Source organism: Megascapheus bottae, chromosome 10 (genome assembly GCF_031878675.1).
Source record: "Megascapheus bottae isolate mThoBot1 chromosome 10, mThoBot2.hap1, whole genome shotgun sequence".
Lineage (NCBI taxonomy): Eukaryota > Metazoa > Chordata > Mammalia > Rodentia > Geomyidae > Megascapheus > Megascapheus bottae.
The window spans coordinates 10,634,277-10,658,796 of record NC_143518.1 but is presented as its reverse complement, the minus strand read 5'-3'; the positions used below and the strand labels follow the sequence as shown (position 1 = coordinate 10,658,796).

Genomic DNA, 24,520 nt, shown 5'->3' with positions numbered 1-24,520 from the left:
GAGATCTGTGTGTCGCTAAAGCTTACTTAGGCTTGATTTGAGGTATGTACTGTCCCCTACGCTGCCAAAACTGGTATCTTGGCGAGAGCTCAGAAAGACTCCAACTGAACCACCGCTATCTTCCCCCGAACTAGTTTTGAGTTTATAACTTATATTTTCTTCTTTCCCCATTGTCCTCCCAGCAAATATGTCTTAGGATGGCTATATTTTCCAAGTATGTCTATGTAATATGCTCACAATAGTCACAGAAATATTTTATTATTCATTTTATTTTCATATAAATTAACATCCTAAAAAATTGAAATAGAAACACTAAATACAGTATTGCACATAGTGATCTTTGTTAAATGCCCTATTACTTCATTGAAGAATGGTAATATACACATTGGAGGGTCTGAGGGGACAGGAAGGTCACAAAGCAACAACTGACAAAAATCACAACTGCTTCCTGGCACTTAAAATACAAACAAAAGGTAAGAGACCATATTTTACATAAATATAAACACAGTTATGATTTAGATTTTTCCATTGAAGTTGCTTTCCATAATTGATTTATAATAGTAATGACATTCTCCCCTTTGCCATAAATCTCAGTCCATATCAGTAATAGCCAATATCATTAACAGTAATTAGAGAACAACTATTAATATTAGACAAAACCACCACAATGCATCAATGAGCTGACTTCAAAATACTCTCAGAAAAAGGAGGAGATTTTTTTTATATTTGTCCTGCAGATCATTTAGACAATAAGTAGCTGTGCTCTCATTTTCCATCTCTATCCACCTACAACAACATAGGATGCCAGGCTCTATCATAAAATTCTCAGACAGGCAAGCTCATTTAACAGGGTATAGGTCTAAGTAGCTTCTATCTCTGTTCTGTTTTGCTGATGTGAATTAGTCACTGTGGCAATGTTACGAGTTACTGAAATCCCTTCTAGTGATATTTTATGTGTGTGTTGAAAGGTGGATAGGACAGGCACATCTCCAATGTAATTTACCAGCTGCATATATCTTTCTTGTTAGGTGTCAAAGGACTTGTTATGAAGAACAACCCAAGAGATCAGACAGCAGTAATTATGATATATAAATGGTACTTATATTCCAAACTGGAAAATGTCTATGTAGATGTGAAATGGGTACAAATAATTCACCAGAAACAACATTGACCCATATATCTGAATGCATAGATTGTGTCCTGGGTGCCAGTAAAAAAGTGATTTTTGCTGTAACTAGGAAGAGTACCACACAAGTGAATTGTAGGCTAATGTTTTGCATGTTTGGAATTAATGCAGATATTGCCTCTCCTACATGCTATCTGGGTCTACCTGTATAAGACACCATGAATTTTACAAAAAGAAGTGAAAAATTCCATTGGTCTACTGATTTTTCATTTTAAATGAATATACAATAAAATTCAATAATTAGTGAACTGTCTAGAAAATACAAAGATTATGCAGGAAGAAGAAAAATGATCAAGGTAATGTGATTTCCTTCCCATCCTCAAGTCAGATGAATTTTGTGGAAATGGCTGTTATGACTGTGTTCATTCTGTAGTCAGAGTTCAGGTTTTCATACTTATCTTTGCTTTCTGAAAATAAATATACAAGAGTTATAGATGAAAAGAACTTTTAAAAAATAAGGCAATTAGAACATTCCAAACAAGACCTTTTAGCTTGAGTGAAATTTTTCAAGAATAATTTTTTAAAAATGTACCAATCCACATATGAAATACATACATACATACATATATACATACATATAAATGCAGTATGTTTTTCTTTTTTCATATATTTTTATTGCAATTAATAGAAGGGTTACAGTGTATTCACCAGATAGAAGGTGCATTACTTCACAAACATTAATATCCCTTCTCATGTCTTGGTCCCCATTTTCCTCCCCCTACCCCCACCCCTCATCTTGTTTTCCCCCCTTCCCTATCCTATTTCAAATAACCAAATAAGAATACATACAATATATCTGATAACAAGGTGAAATACTGTAACAATATGATATAATCAAGGACCAGCAAAAGAGATGAGAGATAACATAGCACATTAAGGATAACAATCACTCATTATATGGCTTTTGTTTCTATATCCCGGAAGTCCTTTCATTTCGCTTATACTATATGGCCTTATGAATCTAGGTTTTATTCTATTGTAAATCTCTGCTAGGAGAGCCCTGCAGTATGTTTTTCATTTTCAATTTTTTTTTCAAACAAATCGCTAGCCAGACACCACTAGCTCATGCTTGTAACCCTAGCTACTCCGGAAACTGCACTCTGAGAGTCCTTGTTTGAAGTCAGCCAAGATAGACAAATCTTTAACATTCTTAAAAAAAAAAAAAGAAAGAAAGAAAAGAAAAGCTGTTCCAGAATTATGGCTCAAGTGGTAGAGCACCAGCCATCACATGAAAAGGAAAGTTCATAACTCTGAGTTTGAGCCCTTTGCAGATGCATTCTTCCCACATGAAATTAAGTTCTAACATTTATTCATTTATTTATTATTTTATTTTATTTTTTTGCCAGTCCTGGAGCTTAAACTCAAGGTCTTGGACTTTCTCAATGTTAGAGCTCTATCATTTGAGCCACAGAACCAAGGATTCAAATTTGGGTCTTCATGCACTCTAGGCAAGCACTCTACCATTAGGTCAAACACCCAACTTACTAGGCTTGAACTCATACAACTTACTCAGTTCAATGCTCTTATTACTCATAGATCAGTCTTATTTGGTCTTAGTTATTTTACAGAGAGGGTCTTGCCTTTTACTCTCCAGGGTGGCCTTAAGACTATGATCCTCCAAATTAGGCTTTACACGAAGATATGGTCACTGGCATATACTGTCACAGCAAGACTTTTTTTTTGAAATGGCATATTTCTAATTTTGTTGTTCAAACTTGTTTTGAATCACAATCCTTCTAATCTCTGCCTCCTCAGTAGCTGGGATTACAGGCATGAGCCATTGCACATGGATGGAAAACAGTGCTATACTGACTTTTACTAACTAAGGCTATTTGACCATCTCAATTTGCTTTATCTTAACATCTTTTCCATTTAGAAATGTAACACTTAATCAAATTCAGTAGGTTCCTGTTGGGTGTCTCGCTTAATTTTCATTTAGAAATATACTATTTACACAATGGGCAAGCCATGATTGATTCAAAACCTTCCATAAAATCTCACCAGTGTCAAGCCTTTCCCTCCCAGGATATACAGTGTGGTATTGCATTTTAAATGAGAGAGCAAGGAAGAAACTTGGGTTTGCCTACTCGTCAATTTATAGACTGGCAGCTTCAGACAGCAGCTCTGGTAGAGGCACTGGGTTGTAGATAGCATCTGGGTACAATAGACCAAGCACAAACTTGCACATGGTCATTCTCAACCTGTTTAAGATTCCATTGAAAGGAATCATACATCATAGTTACTCTAGGCTCAAATTCAGCCTTGGGAAGGGCACTGTGAGTGATGAAGAAAGGGCATGGGAGCTTCAGGCTCTCAGAGTACAATGTACATAAGACCGCATGTATACCCATGCTTAGACTCATCTGATTATTTAAGTTTCAAATACCAAATATTTTCATCCTAACTTATAGCTCAGGAAAAAGGCTTAAAGGAATGGTTCTTGAAATTGAAAGTTCAATGTTTATCCAAATTTGAGAGGAAATTTATATATAGTTTATATTGTTTGAATAGGATTCATGAAATTAAGTTAAATACTCACAATTCCAGAATCATGTCTTGGTTTTATTTTATAAAGTGATTTTCCTTTTTTCTGCCTACACACCTCTTCGGCTTCTTTTACTCTGAGGAGGGAGAAGACAAGTCAGTATAACCAAATGCCTATATAGATTATCATAACCAACTTTATAGTAGTCAGCAATTCTCAACTCAGTGAGGCGTTGAGTTGTTGAAGAGGCATGGTGTCTGATACCTGATGTCTAAAGCTATGAAGCTTTAGATATTTTAGCTTTTAGACATGGTTAAAGCAATAGGAGCATATTTATATTCAGGTTCAATATCTGGACAACGGGGAGTAGTCTGAGATTGTCCCTATTACATAAGTAACAGTAGCATTAAAATAATCATAGCAGCATATAAATAAGAATTCATTACATGATTATTTGAAATTATTTCAGATTCATTTTCCATACTCCATTCCCTACCTATGAATAAAAAATCTTTACATGACCAAGCAAAGGAAGCACTTATCATTTATTTGGTAATATAAAAGAAATAAGACCATCCACATGGAGAAATAAGTAATGCATGTCTTCTCTCAACTGTGGAATCCAGGAGAAATTAAACAAATAAAACAAAACAGGTAAGGTGATACAAAGAAGAGGGAGACCGAAAGGGAGCAGGGTCGTAAGGTACCACCTCACATGGTGGTAGAAAGGAGGAAGAAGGATAGGGATTAGTGGGGATGAAAGGCAGACATAAAGGGGGTCAATAAAATCAAAACCTATTATTATTATATGAATCATGTGGAAATGACACGATGAAATTCTTACCATCATGTCCTTCATACATGCCAATGAACATTTTTAAATGAGAAAGATGCAGCAATGACTTTTCCACAACATTCATTTAGTATATACACTCTAAGGAAAATAGTACCGGTTTATAAAAACATTAAGTGAAAAGTATGTTGTTAAGAGCTGAGCTCTTTCGGAAATGGCACTGTGGCTCAAGGGGTAGCCTTGAGCTGAAGAGCTGAGGGACAGTGCTCAGGCCCAGAGTTCAAGTTCATGACTGACCAATAAAAAGAGATGAGTTCTTTCTTTGAGGGCATTGCTATTTGACACTAGTAATATCCTAATACCTTTAAACTTCAGTAGTTTCAAATAATGAGAAGTTCATCACATATAAAAGCATTATTCCATTACTGTACATAATAATACGTGCAATGCAGTAAAGATAAAATACAATTTCTAAGTTTCTAATTTACTAAATTTTTTAATTATAAAAGACTATAAAAATTATAATCTTCTTAAAGAAAGAGTAAGAAATATTTAAGCTGAGAATCTTTTTTTTTTTAACAAGGACAATAGTTTTTATTGTCTTTAAGTGGTTGTATGGATGGGTTACCATAAAACTCAAGTGAATTGTATTTCTGTACAGATAAATATACCCCTTATCTTACATTAAATACTTTTGTAGGCTGAATAAAAAATTAAATGTCCATCTTCCCCTTTACACCAGTCAACTTGGTGTAGAAATTTTAGAGAATAATCATTAAGTCATTGTGTAGTCAGTCTACCTCATATCACCACATACCATGGAGTCTTATTAAGAAGTCTCTACTCCACAAAGAAGAGTTGAGTCCAAAAAAAGGGGATTTCTTACTTTATCTTGGCTGACCATAATTCACTGTAAGCTGAAAATCTTAATAAAAAGGTAATTTAAAGGAAGAATTCTTCCTTCTTGCCTGCCTTCCTGCCTGCCTAGTGCTTGAACTCAGGGCTCACACTCAACTTGGCCTTTTCATTCAAGGCTGGTCCTCTATCACTTGTCCAACACCTCCACTTCTGGATTTTCTTCTGGTTTGGCAAGCTAAGCATCCCTAATTTTCTCCCCAAGATGGCTTTGAACTGTGATCCTTAGATCTCAGTTTTCTGAGTAGCTAGAACTTCAGGCATGAGCCATTAGTACCCAGTGTTATTTCATTTTGTTGTTGGCGAATTTTGCTTAATAAAAGTAAACAAGCTATGACTTGTCATTAAGAGAGTATGTTTTATACAAATCTTGTAGTTTAATTTCTTGAAATAGATTCATTATGAATATATTTCCTGACTTCTATGATTTAGTGACAGAATTTACATACTGTACAAGTAACTGGATCCTTTTCAATAACCAGGAAACAAAAAGTCAGGTTAGTACCTCTGCAGTGATGTCATAGCGTGCCAGAAAGCAGGACAAAGGAAAGCAATTCCTTTTAGAGGTAAAAATTGCTGCTGGGTTGACATTGTTAATAATTCCAGAAAAAAGATGATACTCCATTGTTTCCACATTGTACTTGAGCTATAAATTGCCTTTAATCCTCCCCTTAAACTTTGCAAGGCAAAAGCATTTTCTTTACAACAAACTAAGGAAGAGTCCTCATCTTCCTGTGAAATATCTGCCAATAAATTTAATCTGAAGTGTTTGGATAGGGAATTAAGGAAACTTTGGTATTTAGAAAAAGTCAAATAGATCCCCTCTTAAATTTATTTGGAGATCTTTAAAGTATTTTGTGGTTTAAAAACCAAACAAAACTGTTCTTCACAACCATTTAATTCCTCCTGACATCCCAATCATCTCTCTATCCTATTTATTTTATTCTTCAAACACATCTTTGGAATGATCAAACGGATTCTGATACAAATGTAATTAATTTTACACAAATGCAAATCTAATCACTCCTTAGGGTACCAAAGTTGAAATGGAGGAGACTGTGTGTCAAGGAATCCTCACAGGACCTCCTTGCTCATCCCCTCATGTAACAATGATTTACAAAGCAGTAACTCCAGCCAACATTCTGGAGGCAGATCTTGTAATCATTTTCTGAGAATAATTAATCTCAACTTCTGATAAGCAATAACAGTTGCATATTTAGGATAATTACCTAAGTTTAAATAAACTACATCTGAATTCCAAAAGAGGTTATCTTGGGATTTGTGGATAGGAGTTATGAAAATCTTTCTGGAGTATATTGATGATTAAGTTTTGTTTCAAGAGCAATCCCAATTGTTCATATTTATGAAAGGAAAAGGGATTGAGGCTAAAGGGGGAAAAAGGGCACATTTAGAATGACATCTGCAATGGTTGATCAAGATTCAAAGGAACCCATTCTGAACCTTGATAATTGTGACAGAGTCACTTCTATTGTCATTAGATCCCACATAATTGGAGTTAAATGTGTAAACTGGCTTTCTAGGTTATGCCTCCATTTCCTATGTCTGACAAGGATATCAGTTATCCCATCCTAAGCTCCAATGGATATACAGATATAAGGTATCTGGAAAAACTAAGTGAACTGAGCAGCAGAATGAACAGGACTGAAAGGTTCATAGAGAACTTGTTTAATGTCACTCTACAGGCCAGTTCTTACATATTCTGACTTCAACCACGTAGCTTACACATAGAAATAGCAATCAGGAGTACCAGATGAGGTGAGGGGGGGGGCCTGTAGTGCACCACCTTGAGAAAAAGCAGAGTTTAACTCAAGTATTAAGCCTTGTTGTCCTTTCACAACAAGGCTTCCACACTCCTCCCTATTTAGCAGATGATAAAGCCAGACCACAAAATCAAGATCACTTTAGCACTCAATGACGGCCACCACTCCTGAGCTCTCCTAGCAAATGTTCTTTGTTTCCAAATACTAATTTGATTTCAACAGGAGTGGAAAAAAAAAGAACTTGCTCCCCCCCATGAAGTTCAGGTTATCAGTGGTAGAATTGACAAGAAATAAGGAAAATGATGAGAAGATGGTATGAAGAGAATTGAGCAAGTGTTGATCTCAGCACTTTCCACTTGGGCTAGTGAGTTTATTTCACCAGCTGCCAGCAGAGAGAGGTATGACCTCTTTATGGTCATTTTATGGAACTGTATCAAAGCCAAGTGAAGGGGCATTATGGGAACAACCTTTCAAACAAGAAATCAAAACAGCTAAATCCAAACATGTCTTTTGAGGAGGAAGGAAATAAAGAGCAGGGATAGGTTTACAAAGAGAAAATGTCATCATTGTGGACAGAGAAGGGACATTGCTGGGCTGAAGCAATCTGTCTACAGCCTGCCAACTTTTGTCTGACTTGAGTCTAATTTCCAATTTAGAGGAACCAAAGATGTTGCATCTTTACTTAATAACTCATAGGCATATATTTATCTTCCTTCAATGGAAGTTGAAGAATAAATGAAGATGGGGTCCTCTTTGTAAGAGGAAACTTAATTGTGGGAAATCACCAAACAGAATATGAATAAACAATATGAGTTCAATTATTTTTCCCCCAAATAAGCTGTAGTATTGACAATGTTCATTAAAAACAGTGCAATGAATTAAACGAATGAATCCCAGATAATGAAAGCTAACTTCAAGGATCAATCTTTACACACAAACAATTTTGAGAAAAAAATAGTATCCTTCTGACCTGCCTCACATAACCTTACACTAGTTGGCATGTGTTCACTGCTATAAATGTGCTGAAATCTATGGTCACCTTTGTAAAATTCCTGAGATATTTAAGATGCCCATGTTGGACTCTGTATGGACTGTGGATGTGTTTTATTTCATTCTCAGTTGGCAGATCAGTCCCTTCTCCTTAAAGCCAGAATGCTTGTCTTAACATAACCCTTCATCTGTGTGTAATGATTTCTGTTTTCTGAGAGAACCAGATACCTAAACTGATTTTAATGCTGTTCCCAGGCAGCACATTATAATGTATATTTTGTTCTAGCAGGATGACTGGCATTTCTGGACTAGCAGGTAGTAATCTAATTTGTCATAGGTTGTTAACAGTTTTGAGGTTTTTTTTTTTTGCTATTTTTTTACCAAATCACACATGCCTTAATGTGCCCAGCTGCTTTTGGGAGGTCTGAGGCAGACTTATGAGTAATAGCATATAAGAGATCTAAAGATGAAAAGTCCGAACTAAAATTCCTCTAACCAAGTTAGATTGTACCATTGACCTGCATATTCAGCAACCTGTTCACAAATTCTAAGGAATGGCTGAAGATTTTATTCTTTTGATAAGGAGCATGACACCACTGATTGAAATGCCAGGATATCCAACTTTTCAAAACATGCCCAGTTTAAAAAACAGATGCCCAAAAAACAATAATAGGAGACTTCATCACACCAGAATGGTATTAGATAGGTCATCCAGGCAAAAAGTCAGCACAGAAACCTTCAATTTAAGTGATACTATAAAACCATAGGGCCTAATGAGAGCCATAGAATATATTATCAAGCAGCTTCACTGTGCCCGTTTCTCTTAGCAGAAAAACTTTGGAACTTTCTCCATAAAAGATCATATTCTGGACATAGAGCACATGCCAGCAAACACAAGAAAGGTAAAATCATTCCTTGTAACCTTATATGACTATAATAGAATAAACCTGAACATTGACAGCTTAAGAAAACTACAGAAAACTTAAGAAGACTGAAATGATGAGTGGGATATCAAAGAAACAAGAAGAAAGGAAAATTTAAATGTTCCTAGAATTCAATGGAAATATAACATTCCAGGACCTCCTGGGCATAGCAGATAGTTCTAAGACAACCATTCATAGTTATTACCACACACAATCTCAAGTTAGTACCCTAATAATATTGTTCAATCTTTCTAAGAAAAAAACAAAAGTAAGCTAAACCCAAAACTAGCAGAAGAAATGGAACAATTAAATATTAGGGAAGAAATGAATGAATCAGGAACTACAAAAACTATATGAAATATTAATGAATAAAAAATAAATCTGGTTCTTTCAAAGGATAGTTGATAAACCAACATGGCTGCAAGAAGGAAAATGAGTCGTGAGATGAAAATGAGGATATCATGACAAACACAAGCGAAATCGAAGAATATACTTTGAAACTCTTTAAACTAGATAGACTAGGAGAAATGACTACATTTCCAGAAAAAACCCACTCACCAAAACTAATCCAAGAGAACATAAACCATGTAAATAAATGTATTCACAAGCAATGAGACTGATATAGTCATACAATAATCGCTCAACAACAACAACAAAAAATCCCAGCAACAGATGAATTCACAGCTAAATTCTACAAGAACAAATACTACTATTCTTCAATTTTTTCCATGCAATAGAAATAGAACATTAGTGAATTCAGTTTATGAACACACATTTCAGAATTGGATTATGGCATACCAAAAAACAAATACTATAGACCACTCCCTTTGATAAACACTGATACAGAAATGGGCATTCCCCCTTGTGCAAACGCAGAAGTAGCAGCTCTCAAAATGACCATGGGTGAAAACACAATTCTATAAACAGGCCTTTATTTAGCTTATCATCAAGTTTAAATCACTGAGGAGAAGATTGAATGAGGAGACACAGCAGTCTTTCTCTAGAGGGAGATCAATGAGCTGTGGAAACATGCTGGCCAGGAACATTCTTTCAGTGTGTGACACTGTTGATTCTAAAGGAAGGGAGTGTCGTCTGTAATCAACTGGGAGTGGAACATGGCCAGGGCCAAGAGGGAGAGGATGGAGACAGGACTGATGGGTTATTTGCAGAATGTTTAACATGAGCAACAAGATACAATGACAGATGAAGTTGGTTAAATAAACTAGGAGAGGCATTTATGGTACCAGGGATTCTACATGACTTGTTTCAGATCTTATTCAGGAAATAAAGACAAAGTAAATAATAGGATGATGTGAGATAAAATAAAATGATATCATAAGTGGAAAAACTATTATATCCCTACATAAACATTAACTATAAAATCACATGTCAAATGGTAAAAAAAAACATCAGTTAAAGTTATAGTAGAGGCACCATACTATTTTTTTATTTGGCTTCCTATTACTACTCATGTGTTACTGAGTATTAAACCTATAGAAATATGAGTTTGATAGACAAGTGTTGTACCACATAAAGCTATATTCCCAATCCTTCAGCTTTTATTTATTTATTTATTTATTTGAAACAACCCTGCTAATCTTGCCTAGGCTGGTCTCAAAATTGGAATTCTGCTGCTTCTTCCTCCTGTGTAGCTATGATAGGTGTGATCTACCAGAGCTGGTACCTTAGATGGTTTCCAGCTTGGGCTACATAGCCAAGACCATGTTATGCATAGAGGCACATAAGTCATCCCTAATGACCTGGGAAAGCACAAGTATGGGAACTGCAGCCCAGGCCAGGCTAAACATAAACCATCGAACCCACAGAAAAAGGCAGTGAAGGTGTGACTCCAATGGTAGAGTACATTCCTAGCAAGTGAGAGGCACTCAGTATTGACATAAACAAACCAACCTGACCACCCATTTTATACTGGAAAATATGCTACAAGAGGAAAGACAACAAGGTAAGGTAACTGATGTGTTAATTGGTTTAATTGTAGCAATCTTTCTTTTTTCATATATTTTATTGTAATTAATAGAAGGGTTACATGATATTTTTTTATTCCAGTCCTGGAGCTTGAACTCAGGGCCTGAACACTGTCCTTGGGCTTTCTCAGGGAACTCTTCCACTTGAGCCAAAGCACCACTTCAGCTTTTTTCTGTGTATGTGGTAACAAGGAATCGAACCTGGGCCTTCGTGCATACTAGGCAAGCATTCTACCACTAGGCCAAACTTCCAGCCCTGTAGCCATCTTTTTTTTTTTTTTTTAAATTATGGCCATCTTTTCACAATGTGCATGTATTTGAAAACATTATGTTTTATACTAAATATATATGTATATATGTATACATGTAGTATATTATGTACATAATTTGTAATTATATCACAAACCTCAAAGCTTGGGAAGTATTAAATATAATTTAAATTATGATGGTTTGTAGTTAACTTTAATGGAACCTAAACAACAGCTCCTAATTAAATAAAAGAACCCAAGCTATGTGATCCTAATTTGCCATGATATAGTTCAATTGATGGATGTTTGACTTGATAGGAAATATCAACAGTAAAATTCATTGTATTTCTACAGCCAGTTCTTCAGCATCAACATGGGTTTCATCCTATGAATAATATTAAAGATGTTTCTCCAAAACTGTTTTTCCTAAAAAAAATCTTCTTTCTATAAAGCTAGATTTTTGCCCATGACCCAGCAGTTTCCTGGAGTGCTAATTTCTAAGCATGACACATAAAAGCAAAAGAAGCAAGCACAATCAAGAGGTGTTAACTCTATCAGTAACTAGGAATTCAGAAAGTCAAGGGAGGGGATCAAGTGTGGTACGTTGGCTTTGAACCATGATCCTCTCATCCTTACCCTCTCATTCACACACTCTTAAGAAGCTAGGATTGTAGGCATGGACCAGTGTTGCCCAGGTCTCTATGTATGAGGAGTTATCTATTTTCCAAGGTGGCTGTATTATTTTATATCCTCACCAACAGTTTATGAGAAATCTGTTATGAGTGAGACAGAAGGTAAAGCAATGCTTGTTCAGGACATACCATATGCACCTAAAGCCACAAAACAGGATTATGGGGGCTGATAATACCTAAAAGCACAATACAAATATGAAATTCATGTTGGATGGAGAGCATGATTGCTTATAGGGACTTGCATTTCAAGCAGTCCTAACATTTTCTCTGAGATGGCAGGCATGGCATTACATTCTATATTCTGTGTGGTGGTAGTGACAATAAGAGTAGCCCTATGTCCTGGTCCTGCCAGCCTTCTGCTGTGTCACTTGCTTTTGTGATCTGTACCTGGATGGTGAGTTTTCACCTGGTCCCATCATGTTCATGCCTCAGCCACATGTCCATTCTCATTTCAGTTTCCACTCTCAGAGAGGATGCAATTTTGTACTTTCCATGACAGCATTAGTAGTAATGATTTTTACATTATTTTTTTCCCTTTTTTTTGGGGGGGGGAGGGAATGGGCAAGGGAAAGGACAAATTTATTCCTGTTAAAGAATCCTCGTTAAACATTTCAGGTGATCAATTCAGTGATACAGTGAACATACGATAAAAGTTGATATTTCCTGAGCACTTGTAAAGTGCCACCATTGTTGAAAAAGATGCAAATTCCACTGTGAAAACCGAAATCATCGTCAGGATACAGATTTAGAAAAGGCATAGCTTCATGAGATGTATTGAGCTTATAAAGAAATTTCTTCCTTAAAAACAAACAAAATTTTCTTCTTAACATTGTCTAAACTAAAGAAGACTTTTTGACTAAAGAACAAAAAAGGACAAAAATCACTTACTATAAGGCTGAAGGAACAAAAACATAATTTAATTTGCTTCAAAAAATTCAATAGTAGAGATTGAAATCAGGGCCTCCTATTTACAAGGCAAATGCTATCTACAAATTGAACCATGTCTTCAATCAAAATATGCCTATTTAACAATGTTTAACTAGGGGCCGGGAATTTGGCCTAGTGGTTAAAGTGCTTGCCTAGCATGTGCGAAGACCCGGGTTCGATTCCTTGGTACCACATACATACAAAAAAAAAAAGCTGGAAGTGGTGCTGAGGCTCAAGTGGTAGAGCTCTAGCCTTGAGAAAGTCCAAGGACAGTGCTCAGGCCCTGAGCTCAAGCCCAGGACTGGCAAAAAAAAAAAAAAAAAGAATGTTTAACTAAATTCTCAAACTATGGTAACTACAACAGTTTCATTTTGAGATCAATTCAGTATCTTTATTGTTGAAAGTGTTTTCTTTCTATTCAAACATTGACTTTTCCCATATACTATTTACTGAGGCATAATTTCTTCAATTACATATCTATAGAATCTAAGAAATCATAGTATGTTTCAGTAAAGAAATGACTTAATATATTATACTGCCAAGCTAGTATAACCTAGTGATACATAGCAAAGCAATTTTAGTTCATGGAAATAACCCCTGTGATGGTGAAATAATCATAAATCAATTATAACTCATTTCTCAGCATGAGTCCTCATTCATTGATGCCTGCCTGTGATCATATGAGTGAGCTGAAGTCTACCATCACTTAAATGGATGGGGAATATATTCTTGTCAATATCCATTTATATCCACACATATATACATATACATGTATATGCATATATGTATATAATCTATATATGTATAGATGATTATTGGCAAAAAATATATACATGCATTTCACTGGCCATACATAATTATCATTATCATTCCAGGTAGACGGGCCTCTATTGGCTATGGAGTGGGCAGCCAATGAGAATCATATTTGTCCTTTATGCAAGGAATGGAACTGGGCCTTATATAGTTTGTTACCCATACATGATACACATGATCAATAGATGTCAGTAATCAATATCACCAGATAACAGAACCTACTTATGAATGAGAGATAGGTAGATACGATGATTTTGTGTTAACTAGAACAAAACAAAAGTAAACAGAATGCTGTGGAATGTTTTGCTAATTATAAACCTACTCCCTTATGATGTAAGTTCTTTAAAGATTGAAAGCGGAGGTTTTGTAGATTCATGAATATTAGGAGATCTGTTCACCAGTTCAGTACTAAACTTTACTTTATAGTGAAATCTATCTCTTTAATATTCCCAGGAGACCCAGCTATATAGGCAGACTGCCTCTGAGGATTAGCTTTTTCAGAACTTAATATTTAATATGACTGTAGAATTTCATAATCACAGACATTATTTTACATACTTAAGGGAAAAATAATTCCTAATAACAGTTCCTTTATTCTTCAAAAGATGTATTTTAGGAGATACAATACCATTCTGACAGAACCTTAAAGATCTTTTAAGTGCCATTTATCATCTGATTCTGGGAGACCTTGGGGTGAAATATTGGTTGGAGTGGCAGACCTCATCACAGCCCAGAAACTGAGCGAAAGCAAACACGAAACTATTAGTCTATGTTCCCCATCTTTAAAATAGCAGGGGAAGGGTTTATCCTCCTACAGGGCTATCTGGATTCTTTCTATGAAGTTCCTTTCTGTGCAGTTTCTTCTTGGCAGTAGATATTGTAGCAGACAGAGGTCCTGGAACTTCCATTTATAGTCTGTGCTTTCACAATTCTGGACTTACTCTTCAAGTATCAAACTCTTCCAAATGTCAATGCCCTGCTCAACTTGCTACTCAAAGTGAGGGCCATGTAATGTTTCCTCTATGCTACAAAAATTGGCAGTCATAGTGATGTCACACATAATAAAATAACAGTTTTCAATTCCATGTGGCAATGAAAATACCTACCTCTCTTGCAGAATAAGCTTGTTCTCCTTCTTCCAAAAGTCTTTAAAGTCTGAACTGAATTCATGCCAGATACTGAAGAAAACATTTGGGGAAACCTCCTTCTCTCCAATTTTGGGTTTCATGAAAAAATAGGCTGTCGTCTCTAAAAAGCTGTCAGAGCACACAAAAGAACATAAAGGATTATTTTCCAGTGGGGACATCTAAAATGTCCCCACTTTTCCTTTCCTTTTCTTCTCTTTTCTTTTTTTCCTTTTCTGGCTGGTACTGTAGTTTGAACTACTACTCAGGGGCTCACACTTTTCCTATGACTTTCTGGCCTCCTGCTGGCAATCTACCACTTGAGCCACACCTCCAGTCCTGGGTTTTTGCTGTTTAATTATATATACTTTTTTGGGGGCTGTTAGTGCCATCCTGGGAACTTTCTCTAAGCTTTTGTTTTGTTTTTCTCACTAGCACTGTATCACATGAATCACAGTTCCATTTCCAGATTTTGGGGTAGTTAATTAGATAGTCTTATAGACTTATAGAAAGTCTTATAGACTTTCCTGCCCAAACTGGCTTGGAACCATGATCCTTATCATTCTTGAACAGCTAAGGTTAAAGATTGTGATCCAGCAGTGGGTCCTTACTATTCATGCATAATGCTATACTAGATAGTCATTGACAACAGCCCCTCAAATACCTAGAGGAGGGGCTGGGAGTTGCCTAGCATACATGAAGACCTGGCTTCTATTCCTTGGTATCATATACATAGAAAAAGCCAGAAGTGGTGCTGTGGCTCAAGTGATAGAGCCCTAGCTTTGAGGAAAGCCCAAGGACAGTGCTCAGGCCAAGTGTTCAAGTCCTAGGACTTGCAAAATAAATCCAGGGGAAAAAAGTTGTTATTGCAGTATCCATCTTGCCCTTCTAATTTTCCTTCTTCCTCTGATATATCAAGATTTCTAATCTCTTCATTTTTCTTATCATCAGTATGGGATCAAAGGAGATAGCTAAACTCAGGGCTTTGAGCTTGCTTCCTCCTCTACTTGCTAAACTGGGTTCTATCACTTACACCATGACTCCAGATGGTTTTTTGCTGACTGTTTTGTAGTCTGAGTCTCTAAGGCTATTTATTCTACTTGAGCTGGTATAGAAGTATAACCTTTTAGATGTCAGCTTTCTGAGTAGCAAGGAATACAGGCATGAATCATTGTCTTCTGACTTCAATCTTTAATCTTTTGTTACATGATTGGATTTTTTCAACCAATATTCTCTTTCTTGTGGATTTTTAAACTCAGAATGAATCAGATCTTTTGGCTTAGTGATTTATCCAATTCTTAATCCAGTTTTGAAAAATATGTCAAACAGCCCCAATCTCTTCTCCTTAATCACAGAATCTTTAAATCACACAAATCCCACCAACTCATAAATTTCCCTCCAAAATACCCACGCTAACAATGTAAAGTATATAACCAAACCAAATAGAAAAAAGTCAATATATTATTTTGTAAAGAAGTACTTAATGTTGTAATAATAATTTCCAGTCTGTCTGGAGGCTGTTTTAGTGAATTTAAAATGGAGAATGGGCAGTCTTCTGCAAGTAAAGCAAAATTTCCATGTATTCACACTAATATAGGGTTTGGAGTGCCAGGAATAACCTTCTTTTGCAAAAATCAGTATAGATGCAAGTTATGATACTTCAGTATGACTAGAAGGATTAAAACATATTTTCATAGCAAATATGCCACAGTTTCCCATGGGAGACTCTGTGACCAATAATGAGAGTTTGGAGGGTAAGAAGGCAGGAGAGGAACCATGGACGTCTTGAGCCTTTGAAAAGTACCCTGTGCTCGTTGAAAAGAGAAAGCTGAATCCTCTTTGGGGAAAATTAAATGTGCATTTTACCTACTATAATTATTGCATTTTTAGTTATGTGTAAAATACAACATATTCATGATTGCACAGAATTCCCTGACAAATGACAAATTAAGCCTAGACAGAATAGCAATTCTCTTGTGGACACAGGAGCTGTCGCTGGCACCTAGATGACACTCCACACAAAGGCCCACCCACCCTCAGCAGTGCTGGAAATTATATGGCTACTTCTTATCCTCACCTCTGATTAAGTTCTGTTAGTTAAATGGAGCTTTAGTTTCTCTAGGTCAAAGTTTATATATCTACATTTTATTTCAAGATAAATAGTTAGAACAATATGTAAAACAAAAATAAGAAACCCACTAATTGATGCTATTAAAATGGAACAAAACACAAACTAGAAGGGTTCTATTTTGGTGATTGAATGAATCAAATATATTTAACCATAATGATTCCATTTGCATATACAATATAACAAATATGCTTCTAGCATATTTTTCCAGAAATACTAATTAAAGACTTGTAGTCTATGAAAACTGTCTAAGGTTCTTTTCAAAACAAAGAAAAAAATGGAAGTCAGGGCTTAAATGGAAACATGAAGCAGTAAAACTGACTGATGACTTTAGCTATACATTTTATCAGGGGAACTGGACATGCATGTCAAAAACTTGTTATGACTTGGGCCGGGAGTTTGGCCTAGTGGTTAAAGTGCTTGCCTAGCATGCACGAAGACCCAGGTTCGATTCCTTGGTACCACATACATAGAAAAAAGCCGGAAGTGGTGCTGAGGCTCAAGTGGTAGAGCTCTAGCCTTGAGAAAGTCCAAGGACAGTGCTCAGGCCCTGAGCTCAAGCCCAGGACTGGCAAAAAGAAAAAAAAAAAGAAAAAAAAAACAAAAAAAACCCAAAAACTTGTTATGACTCATTTAGTTACAAAGTACACAGATCTACACTAAAAGAAGACTCATCTGCAAGGAGTTTCTCAGAGGCTTCCAGAATCCAGAAGCAGCCTCAAGAGAGGCAAACATGTGGCAGATGTGAACACAAAACCCTATCCCGTAATATTGTATAGTTGGTACAATCCACCTCTGAGAAACAATACTCAATTTAAATCTAGATTTTTATCATTTTTATTTTCTCTTCAAGTTATATGGATTTGGAAAGTTATTGGAACTCAGATCTGTTTATTTTCCCATTATTTTTTTAAATAAGGAGGTTAGATTAGTACTTTAGACACAGTACCCAGAGCAGAACTACTTTAATGGCACCTTACTTCTTGGTATTGATTAGAATTACCCCGAGTGATTCAAGTCAGTGTTTTCTTGGTGACTATTATTGTAAATTTCTGGATAAAAGACATGGGCTCCTAAAGTACATTGATGACTCCAGGCTGGGCACTGTGGAAGGAAAGGTTTTTAAATCAATAGAAAGAAGAAAAGTGAGATACATTGTATACTGAGGAAAAGAAGATCAGATGGAGAAACAAAGGCAATGGACACTGCCATCTTGAAAAAACATATCTTTGTATAAACTGAAAGGATTTTTATTGTAAGAATATTTACATCATAAACTCATATTCTCTTTTGTTGATGCATGCTACTATACTTAATGGTTATAGGAAAGTTAAAAATGTAGAAATCAGTGGGCAAAGTGGAGAAAATAACATGCCTTTTCTTTGTCAAAAAACCTCCTCTTTTCTGTATTTCTGGACACATACATTTCAGGAACACAGTGACTAGAATCTTCCATAGCAATTCATTAACTTTTCTCCTTAGTTTATAAACAAAATCTTCAGGAATTTTAAGCTCAGGACTTGGAGTAGAATAGATCTTTGTGACTAAATGTAATGGTCAAATTTCTGTTTTACAGCATAAATTTTGTTGTTTGCTCATCCTGGGGCTTCAGTTCAGAGCCGGGCCAATGTCCTTGACCTTCTGCTTAAGGCTAGCACTTTACCACTTGAGCCAAGGCACCACTTCTGGCTTTTTCTGTTTATGTGGTATTGAGGAATCAAACCTAGGGCTTCATGAGTGCTAGGCAAGCATCTTACCACTAAGACACATTCCCAACCCTTACCATAAAATTTTGTTAAGAGTCAGAAATTCACTGATGGATTTGCCATTGAAATGATCAATCTAAATTGGAAGGCATCCTTACCATTCTCTGAAGTGTAATATCCAAAGGTCCTTTCATCCAGAATGTAGTAAATTTAAAGAATAAAAAAGACTTTAGGAAATATCATCACCCCCAGAATATTCTTAGTATAACTGACAAAGTGTGTCACAGTGCCTCACAGTGAAGGCTGGTGGATTTTATACCAATTTAGATAACACAGCTACCAAAAACTCATTTGTAAGAAAAAGTGAGGGGCCTAAAATTTACCATACGGCCTGAAGTAAGAGGTATAAGATTCAGATTCTTCCATTCATCCTGGGAAGCCTAAAGCTTCTTCCTGTGTTCTGCAAAGAGTAAATCTTCTGGCAGGATTTGAAGTGGTTAAATAAGAAAGCCAGAGGACAGGAGTATGGCCTAGTGGTAGAGTGCTTGCCTAGTATGCACAATATCCTGGGTTTGATTCCTTGGTATCACATACACAGAAAAAGCAAGAAGTGGTGCTGTGGCTCAAGGGTAAAATGCCAGCCTTGAGAAAGCCCAGGGACTGTGCCCAGACCCAGAGTTCAAGCCCCAGGACTGACAAAAAAATCCTATCTGGGAAATAATTAAATCCATTTTGCTTTATCAATATGGTGAAGGGAACTATGTCTTTGTTTAGGGATTTTACTGAGACATTCCATGTTACTTTTCCTGGAGCCTGCCTGATCCGCCAGCAGAAGCCTGATAAACAAAATCCTGTAGTCTTCCTATTCATCTCCTGATAGTTACTGGAAAATATGCCTAATATGAACTAAACATTTCATTTTACTCATGTGCCAGAAATCCATTCCTTCAATACACACTTTACAAACTGACACTCTAAAAGTCACTAGACATGATAAAGTATGTGTACATTGGTTCAGGACTTTAGATTAAATATTCCTCTACTGTGATGAACAGTGTACATTATATGAAGCTACCGAAACCAGCATTCCTCTGGCTTCATTCCTTTTTTCCTTGTTCTGTCTTTATTCTGCATGAAAGATTAATTTTCCATTTTAACACATTTGTTATGTAGTATTGCCTTTGGCAAAACACAACTGGAACAATGATATAGGCAGAAATAGCATTTTTAATGTGTGATTTAATGTCTTATTGCTTGCCTTTGATTATTGAATGCTTTCACATGCCTTGGCGAATACTGAAGTTAAATGAAAGAGAAAACCTCATTAATTTTCCTAAAGAATTGAAAGTGGAGGAGGAGGAAGACAAAGTGGAGGAAGAAAAGGAAGAGGAGGAGGAGGAGAATGAGGAAGAAGAAGAAAAAGAAGAAGAAAAAGCTGCCATTCAGCATACAGTGGTATACTTTTGTAATCCCAGCAATGGGGATAAAAGATTTGAAATCCAAGCTAGTAAAATATTGTATCAAATAATTAAGAAGGTGAAATATTTAACTGGCTAACTAATTGAAAATATTCTATAATGTGTGTTAAGTATTTCTATAAGCTGATGAGTCAAATCTTCATCTTATAACACTAAAGGACAATAATTTTGGTTCCATTTTGGTTTTTGTTGGTTGAACTCAGGGTTTGGGTTCCATTCCTCACTGTTTTGCTCAGAGCTAGCACTCCCTTACTTTGAGTCACAGTATCATTTCCAGTTTTCTGGTGGATAATTGTATGTAAGAGTCTCACAGACTTTCTTGCTTGTACTGGCTTCCAACCACAATCCTCAGATCTTAGTCTCCTGAGTAGCTAGGATTATAGGCATGAGCCACTGGTGCCTGGCAATTTATTAATATGATTTTGCTAATTGTTTCTCTGTTTAATAACTTTACTATGTTATGGTGCTATTGTTACTTAATACAGAAGGTGGTCAGTGGTCTAATGCAATACTGTGGGTTCAAGCTCCAGCACCACACATCACACATCACACATCACACACACACACATGCACACACACACACACACACACACACACACACACACACACACACACACACTGTTTGATGCTAACTTAGCTATTCTTTATAGGTTTGTGCTTTTAAAAGAATGAAAAAAACATTGATGTTCTTTGTTATTTTTGTATCAGTACTGAGGCTTGAACTCAGGGTTTCACTGTGTATATGTGTGTGTACATACATAAACTGTTGAAAACAGCATTTCAAAACAAATGCTTCAACAAGTAGGAAGAATCACAAACAAAATATACATGTACAGGTGAAGAAGTTTCCTGTATTTTGGTTGCCTTTAAAGCAAAGGGTTCTGTCAGCTTGTAACACTTCTCAACCTGATTGTCTCAGTTCAGAACATCAGATAAATTAACTGACATGAATAAGTTCTCTAATCAAAAAAATATAAATACTTCAACAGTAAATTTACATTACCTTTATTCAGACCTAACGTAAAATTGACACAAGGTATATCTGGATTAAACGGTGTTCTGAAATCTGTTCACTTTTTTATTTCAAAACAATTTCAGCTTACATATTGCTTTTATCTATGGGATTAAAAAAAAGACTCAAAACACATATCGAGTTTAGACATAACTTATAAGTTACTAAAAATTTCAGAATGTGGGGTCCAGGAGTTTGGCCCTAGTGGTAGAGTGCTTGCCTACCTTGAAAGAAGACTGGGGTTCAATTTCTCTGTTCCACATATATAGGGGGAAAAAAGACCGGAAGTGGTGCTGCATCTCAAATGGTAAAACCCTAGCTTTGAAAAAACCCAAGGAGAGTGCTCAGCCCTGAGTTCAGGTCCCAGGACTGGCAAAAAAATGTAGAATGTGATGAAGTTCTTTTATTACTCCCAGTCTCATTACCCTTTAAATTTAAATTCAAAGGAGTGACCATTTATTAGACAAATCTAAAACTACTGCATTCTTTGTTCATGAGATGATATGTATACTAAGAAATTGCATAGAAAAGAAAAGACAATAATGTTCTGTTTGCTATTATAACTGAAATAAGCAGTGTATGTTAATTTAAAAATAAACAGAATTAAAAAAAAACATACACTGGGACAACAGCCAATCGAAACAACATTGCCCCCAATCCATCCTCTAGTACATGTTGTTCTATGAAACAATGCAGAATATAGAATTTTCATTGAATTCCTCTATGAGTTTTGCATACACCATTTTAATTTCTGGGTGAATCGAGGAATTCAATCTATGTATTCAAAAGCACATATTTTTATTCTGACTAACAAAGACGTTCACTTTCTACATTTGAAATGAACATAGATTACATGAATACACAGTAAGAATAAGCAATGTTATTATTATGCCAACAAATGGAACACAAGAAGAGATGTGCTTGCGTTAAAACATATACTAACCTTTACTTCTTTTGAATATCTTTAGTTATAAATTCATAAAGTGATCAAGAAAATGTGATATCTACTATGCACAAAAAATTATTTTCTTGCTAAAAGCCTATTTTGGGAGAATGTTCCATGGGCTGCCCATAAGAATGTGTACTGTGAAACTGCTGGGTGAAATATTCTGTAGTTTTCTACTAGGGCCTGTTGGTCAATGCAGGCAGTTAACTCTGAGTTTTTTGTAGGGAGTGTTTGACTAGATGATTTCTCTACAGGTGATAATGATATGTTGAAGTCAACAACCATCATTGTGTTTGCATCAGTGTGTGCTTAAAGTACACTAGTGTTTGACAAAGATGGTGCTGCAGGATTTGGTGCAAAAGTGATAGGATACAGTAAGAAAAGAGCAATTACTTTAACAGCAAGCTGATATGTGTGTGAGTGGGCTCCATGAGTGCATGAAGTTTTCAACATGTTCTCACATGATTGAGTTTCTACTAAGTCCTCTTACAGCCCTCCTGGAAGCAGCTTTTCACAGTGCATAGAGCAAGATGTCCTGTTCCTTTAGCCTTGTTGCTAAAGTTTCTTCTCACAGGGAATGAAAGAAAGAAGAAGTTCCATCCCTTTTGCAAGGGAGGAAGCTGAGGTCCACGCACTTCCTGTGGCTAACACTGTTAGAATGGTAGAGATGGGTTCAGAGAATATGCCAGGGCTCTGCCCATTACACCCTTCCACCTTCTTTCCTAAATGTGATGAGCATATGGTGAGCTAAGCCACCTTGAAAAGCCACACTGAACTTCTCTTTACATAGGAAACTTTTCCCAACTTACCTAGGGCTGTTGATAAATTGTAGATACATATATTTGGAATAATGTCAAGCAAATAGAAAAATTATCTGTTATGAATTAATATTCTTATTTTCACTTCTGAATTAAAATATAGATTTAAAAATATATTTGTGTTGTTATGTTTTTAATTTTCTGTATTTACAATTTTGTCATGAGCCATGAATTGAAATCTGTCCTTATTCATTTGAGGCTTTTACTTTGGTTTTTGTTTTCTGTAAAAAAGGTGTAATCTTGTTTATCAGTCTCTCTAGAACAATATCTTATATCAGATCAAGAACTGAATATGACATCTGTTCACAGGATGTTAGTATTTTTCTTGATATTATAACGAAAACTTTTTGATGAAAAAATTCCTATAATATGAGGGGGGTAATCAATTTTCAAGAGGTAATGTATGCATTACCTAATGAATGTAACTATAACCTCTGTATACATCACCCTGACAATAAAACACAATAAAAAATAAGGAAAAAATCCTAAGTTGTAATAGATTTCCTCCAGTGAGTATGATGACTAATTTTACAAATCAGCTTGGATAAATTATGAGCCCCAGTTTGCGTCAAACATTAGTCTAGTTGTGGGGAAAGTCAGTTTTTAGATGTGATTAACACTTGAATCAGTAGAGTTTACAAAATGCAGATTCCCTTTTACATCATCCAGTTAGTATAGGCTTTAGACTGTGGTTCAACATTCAAGTAGATTGAATTCTTTCCACAAACTGTCTTCAGACTTCAGACTCAGGACTGTAACATCAGCCTCTACTGGAATTGTGAGCTTGCTTAGCTAATTACATACTTGCAGCATCAATAATACCAATGTCTGTCTCTGTCTTTCTCTGTCTGCCTTCAAATCTATCATCTATCTATCTATCTATCTATCTATCTATCTATCTATCTATCTATCTATCTATCCATCTATCTGTATAGATACAAACAGATACCAATTGGTATTATAGGTGTAGATAGATAGATATAGATATAGATAGATAGATCAATTTAAATATATGGACCATAAATAAATAATGTATTCACACACAGATATACATATGTGAATATGTAAATACCTAAATAACTATGTATGTATACAAATACACTCACAATTTTTTTTTCTGGAGAATTTGCCTAAGAGAGAAAGAAGAATTTGAATGAGAGGAGGAGGACTTCTGATGAACTTTCTATGATTGGCCTGATGGAAAAATTCTCCATTCTGGATGGAACAGCCAACCCAGGAAAGCTCAGGCTTTTCTCCCTGCATTTTATTTTTAATACAGAAAAAAAATAGTTTCCTATAACTAAACTCATCAATAAACAAGTTATTGCTTTCTTTCATTATGTTTCATTAGTCCTCAATCCATTAGAAAGAGAAGTTACAAATTTATTCACAATAATTTTGTATTTAACAGAATTATAGTTTTGTTATATAGAATTTTATATTTTTATACAGTGATGGAGATATTATTAACAGAGATGGAAATATAAAAACTCAGACACTGGTTATGGAATAAAGCATACTAATATATTAGTCTTTTAAGACCTAAAAATTTATCTAAGAATTGCTTCAT

General features: G+C 35.6%; 1 protein-coding gene across 1 annotated transcript in view; it reads right to left on the bottom strand.

Moving 5' to 3' along the window:
- Positions 1-271: 271 nt before the first annotated feature.
- Positions 272-24,520, bottom strand: part of Fmn2 (formin 2) — a 165,424-nt gene continuing 141,175 nt past the window's right edge. The window contains exons 16-18 of the mRNA XM_090340178.1: positions 14,845-14,994; positions 3,726-3,807; positions 272-1,593 (exon numbers count right to left, since the gene is read on the bottom strand). Of these exons, the coding sequence (XP_090196304.1) occupies positions 1,567-1,593; positions 3,726-3,807; positions 14,845-14,994 (259 nt within the window). The 3' untranslated portion in view covers positions 272-1,566. The remainder of the gene's footprint in view (positions 1,594-3,725; positions 3,808-14,844; positions 14,995-24,520) is intronic.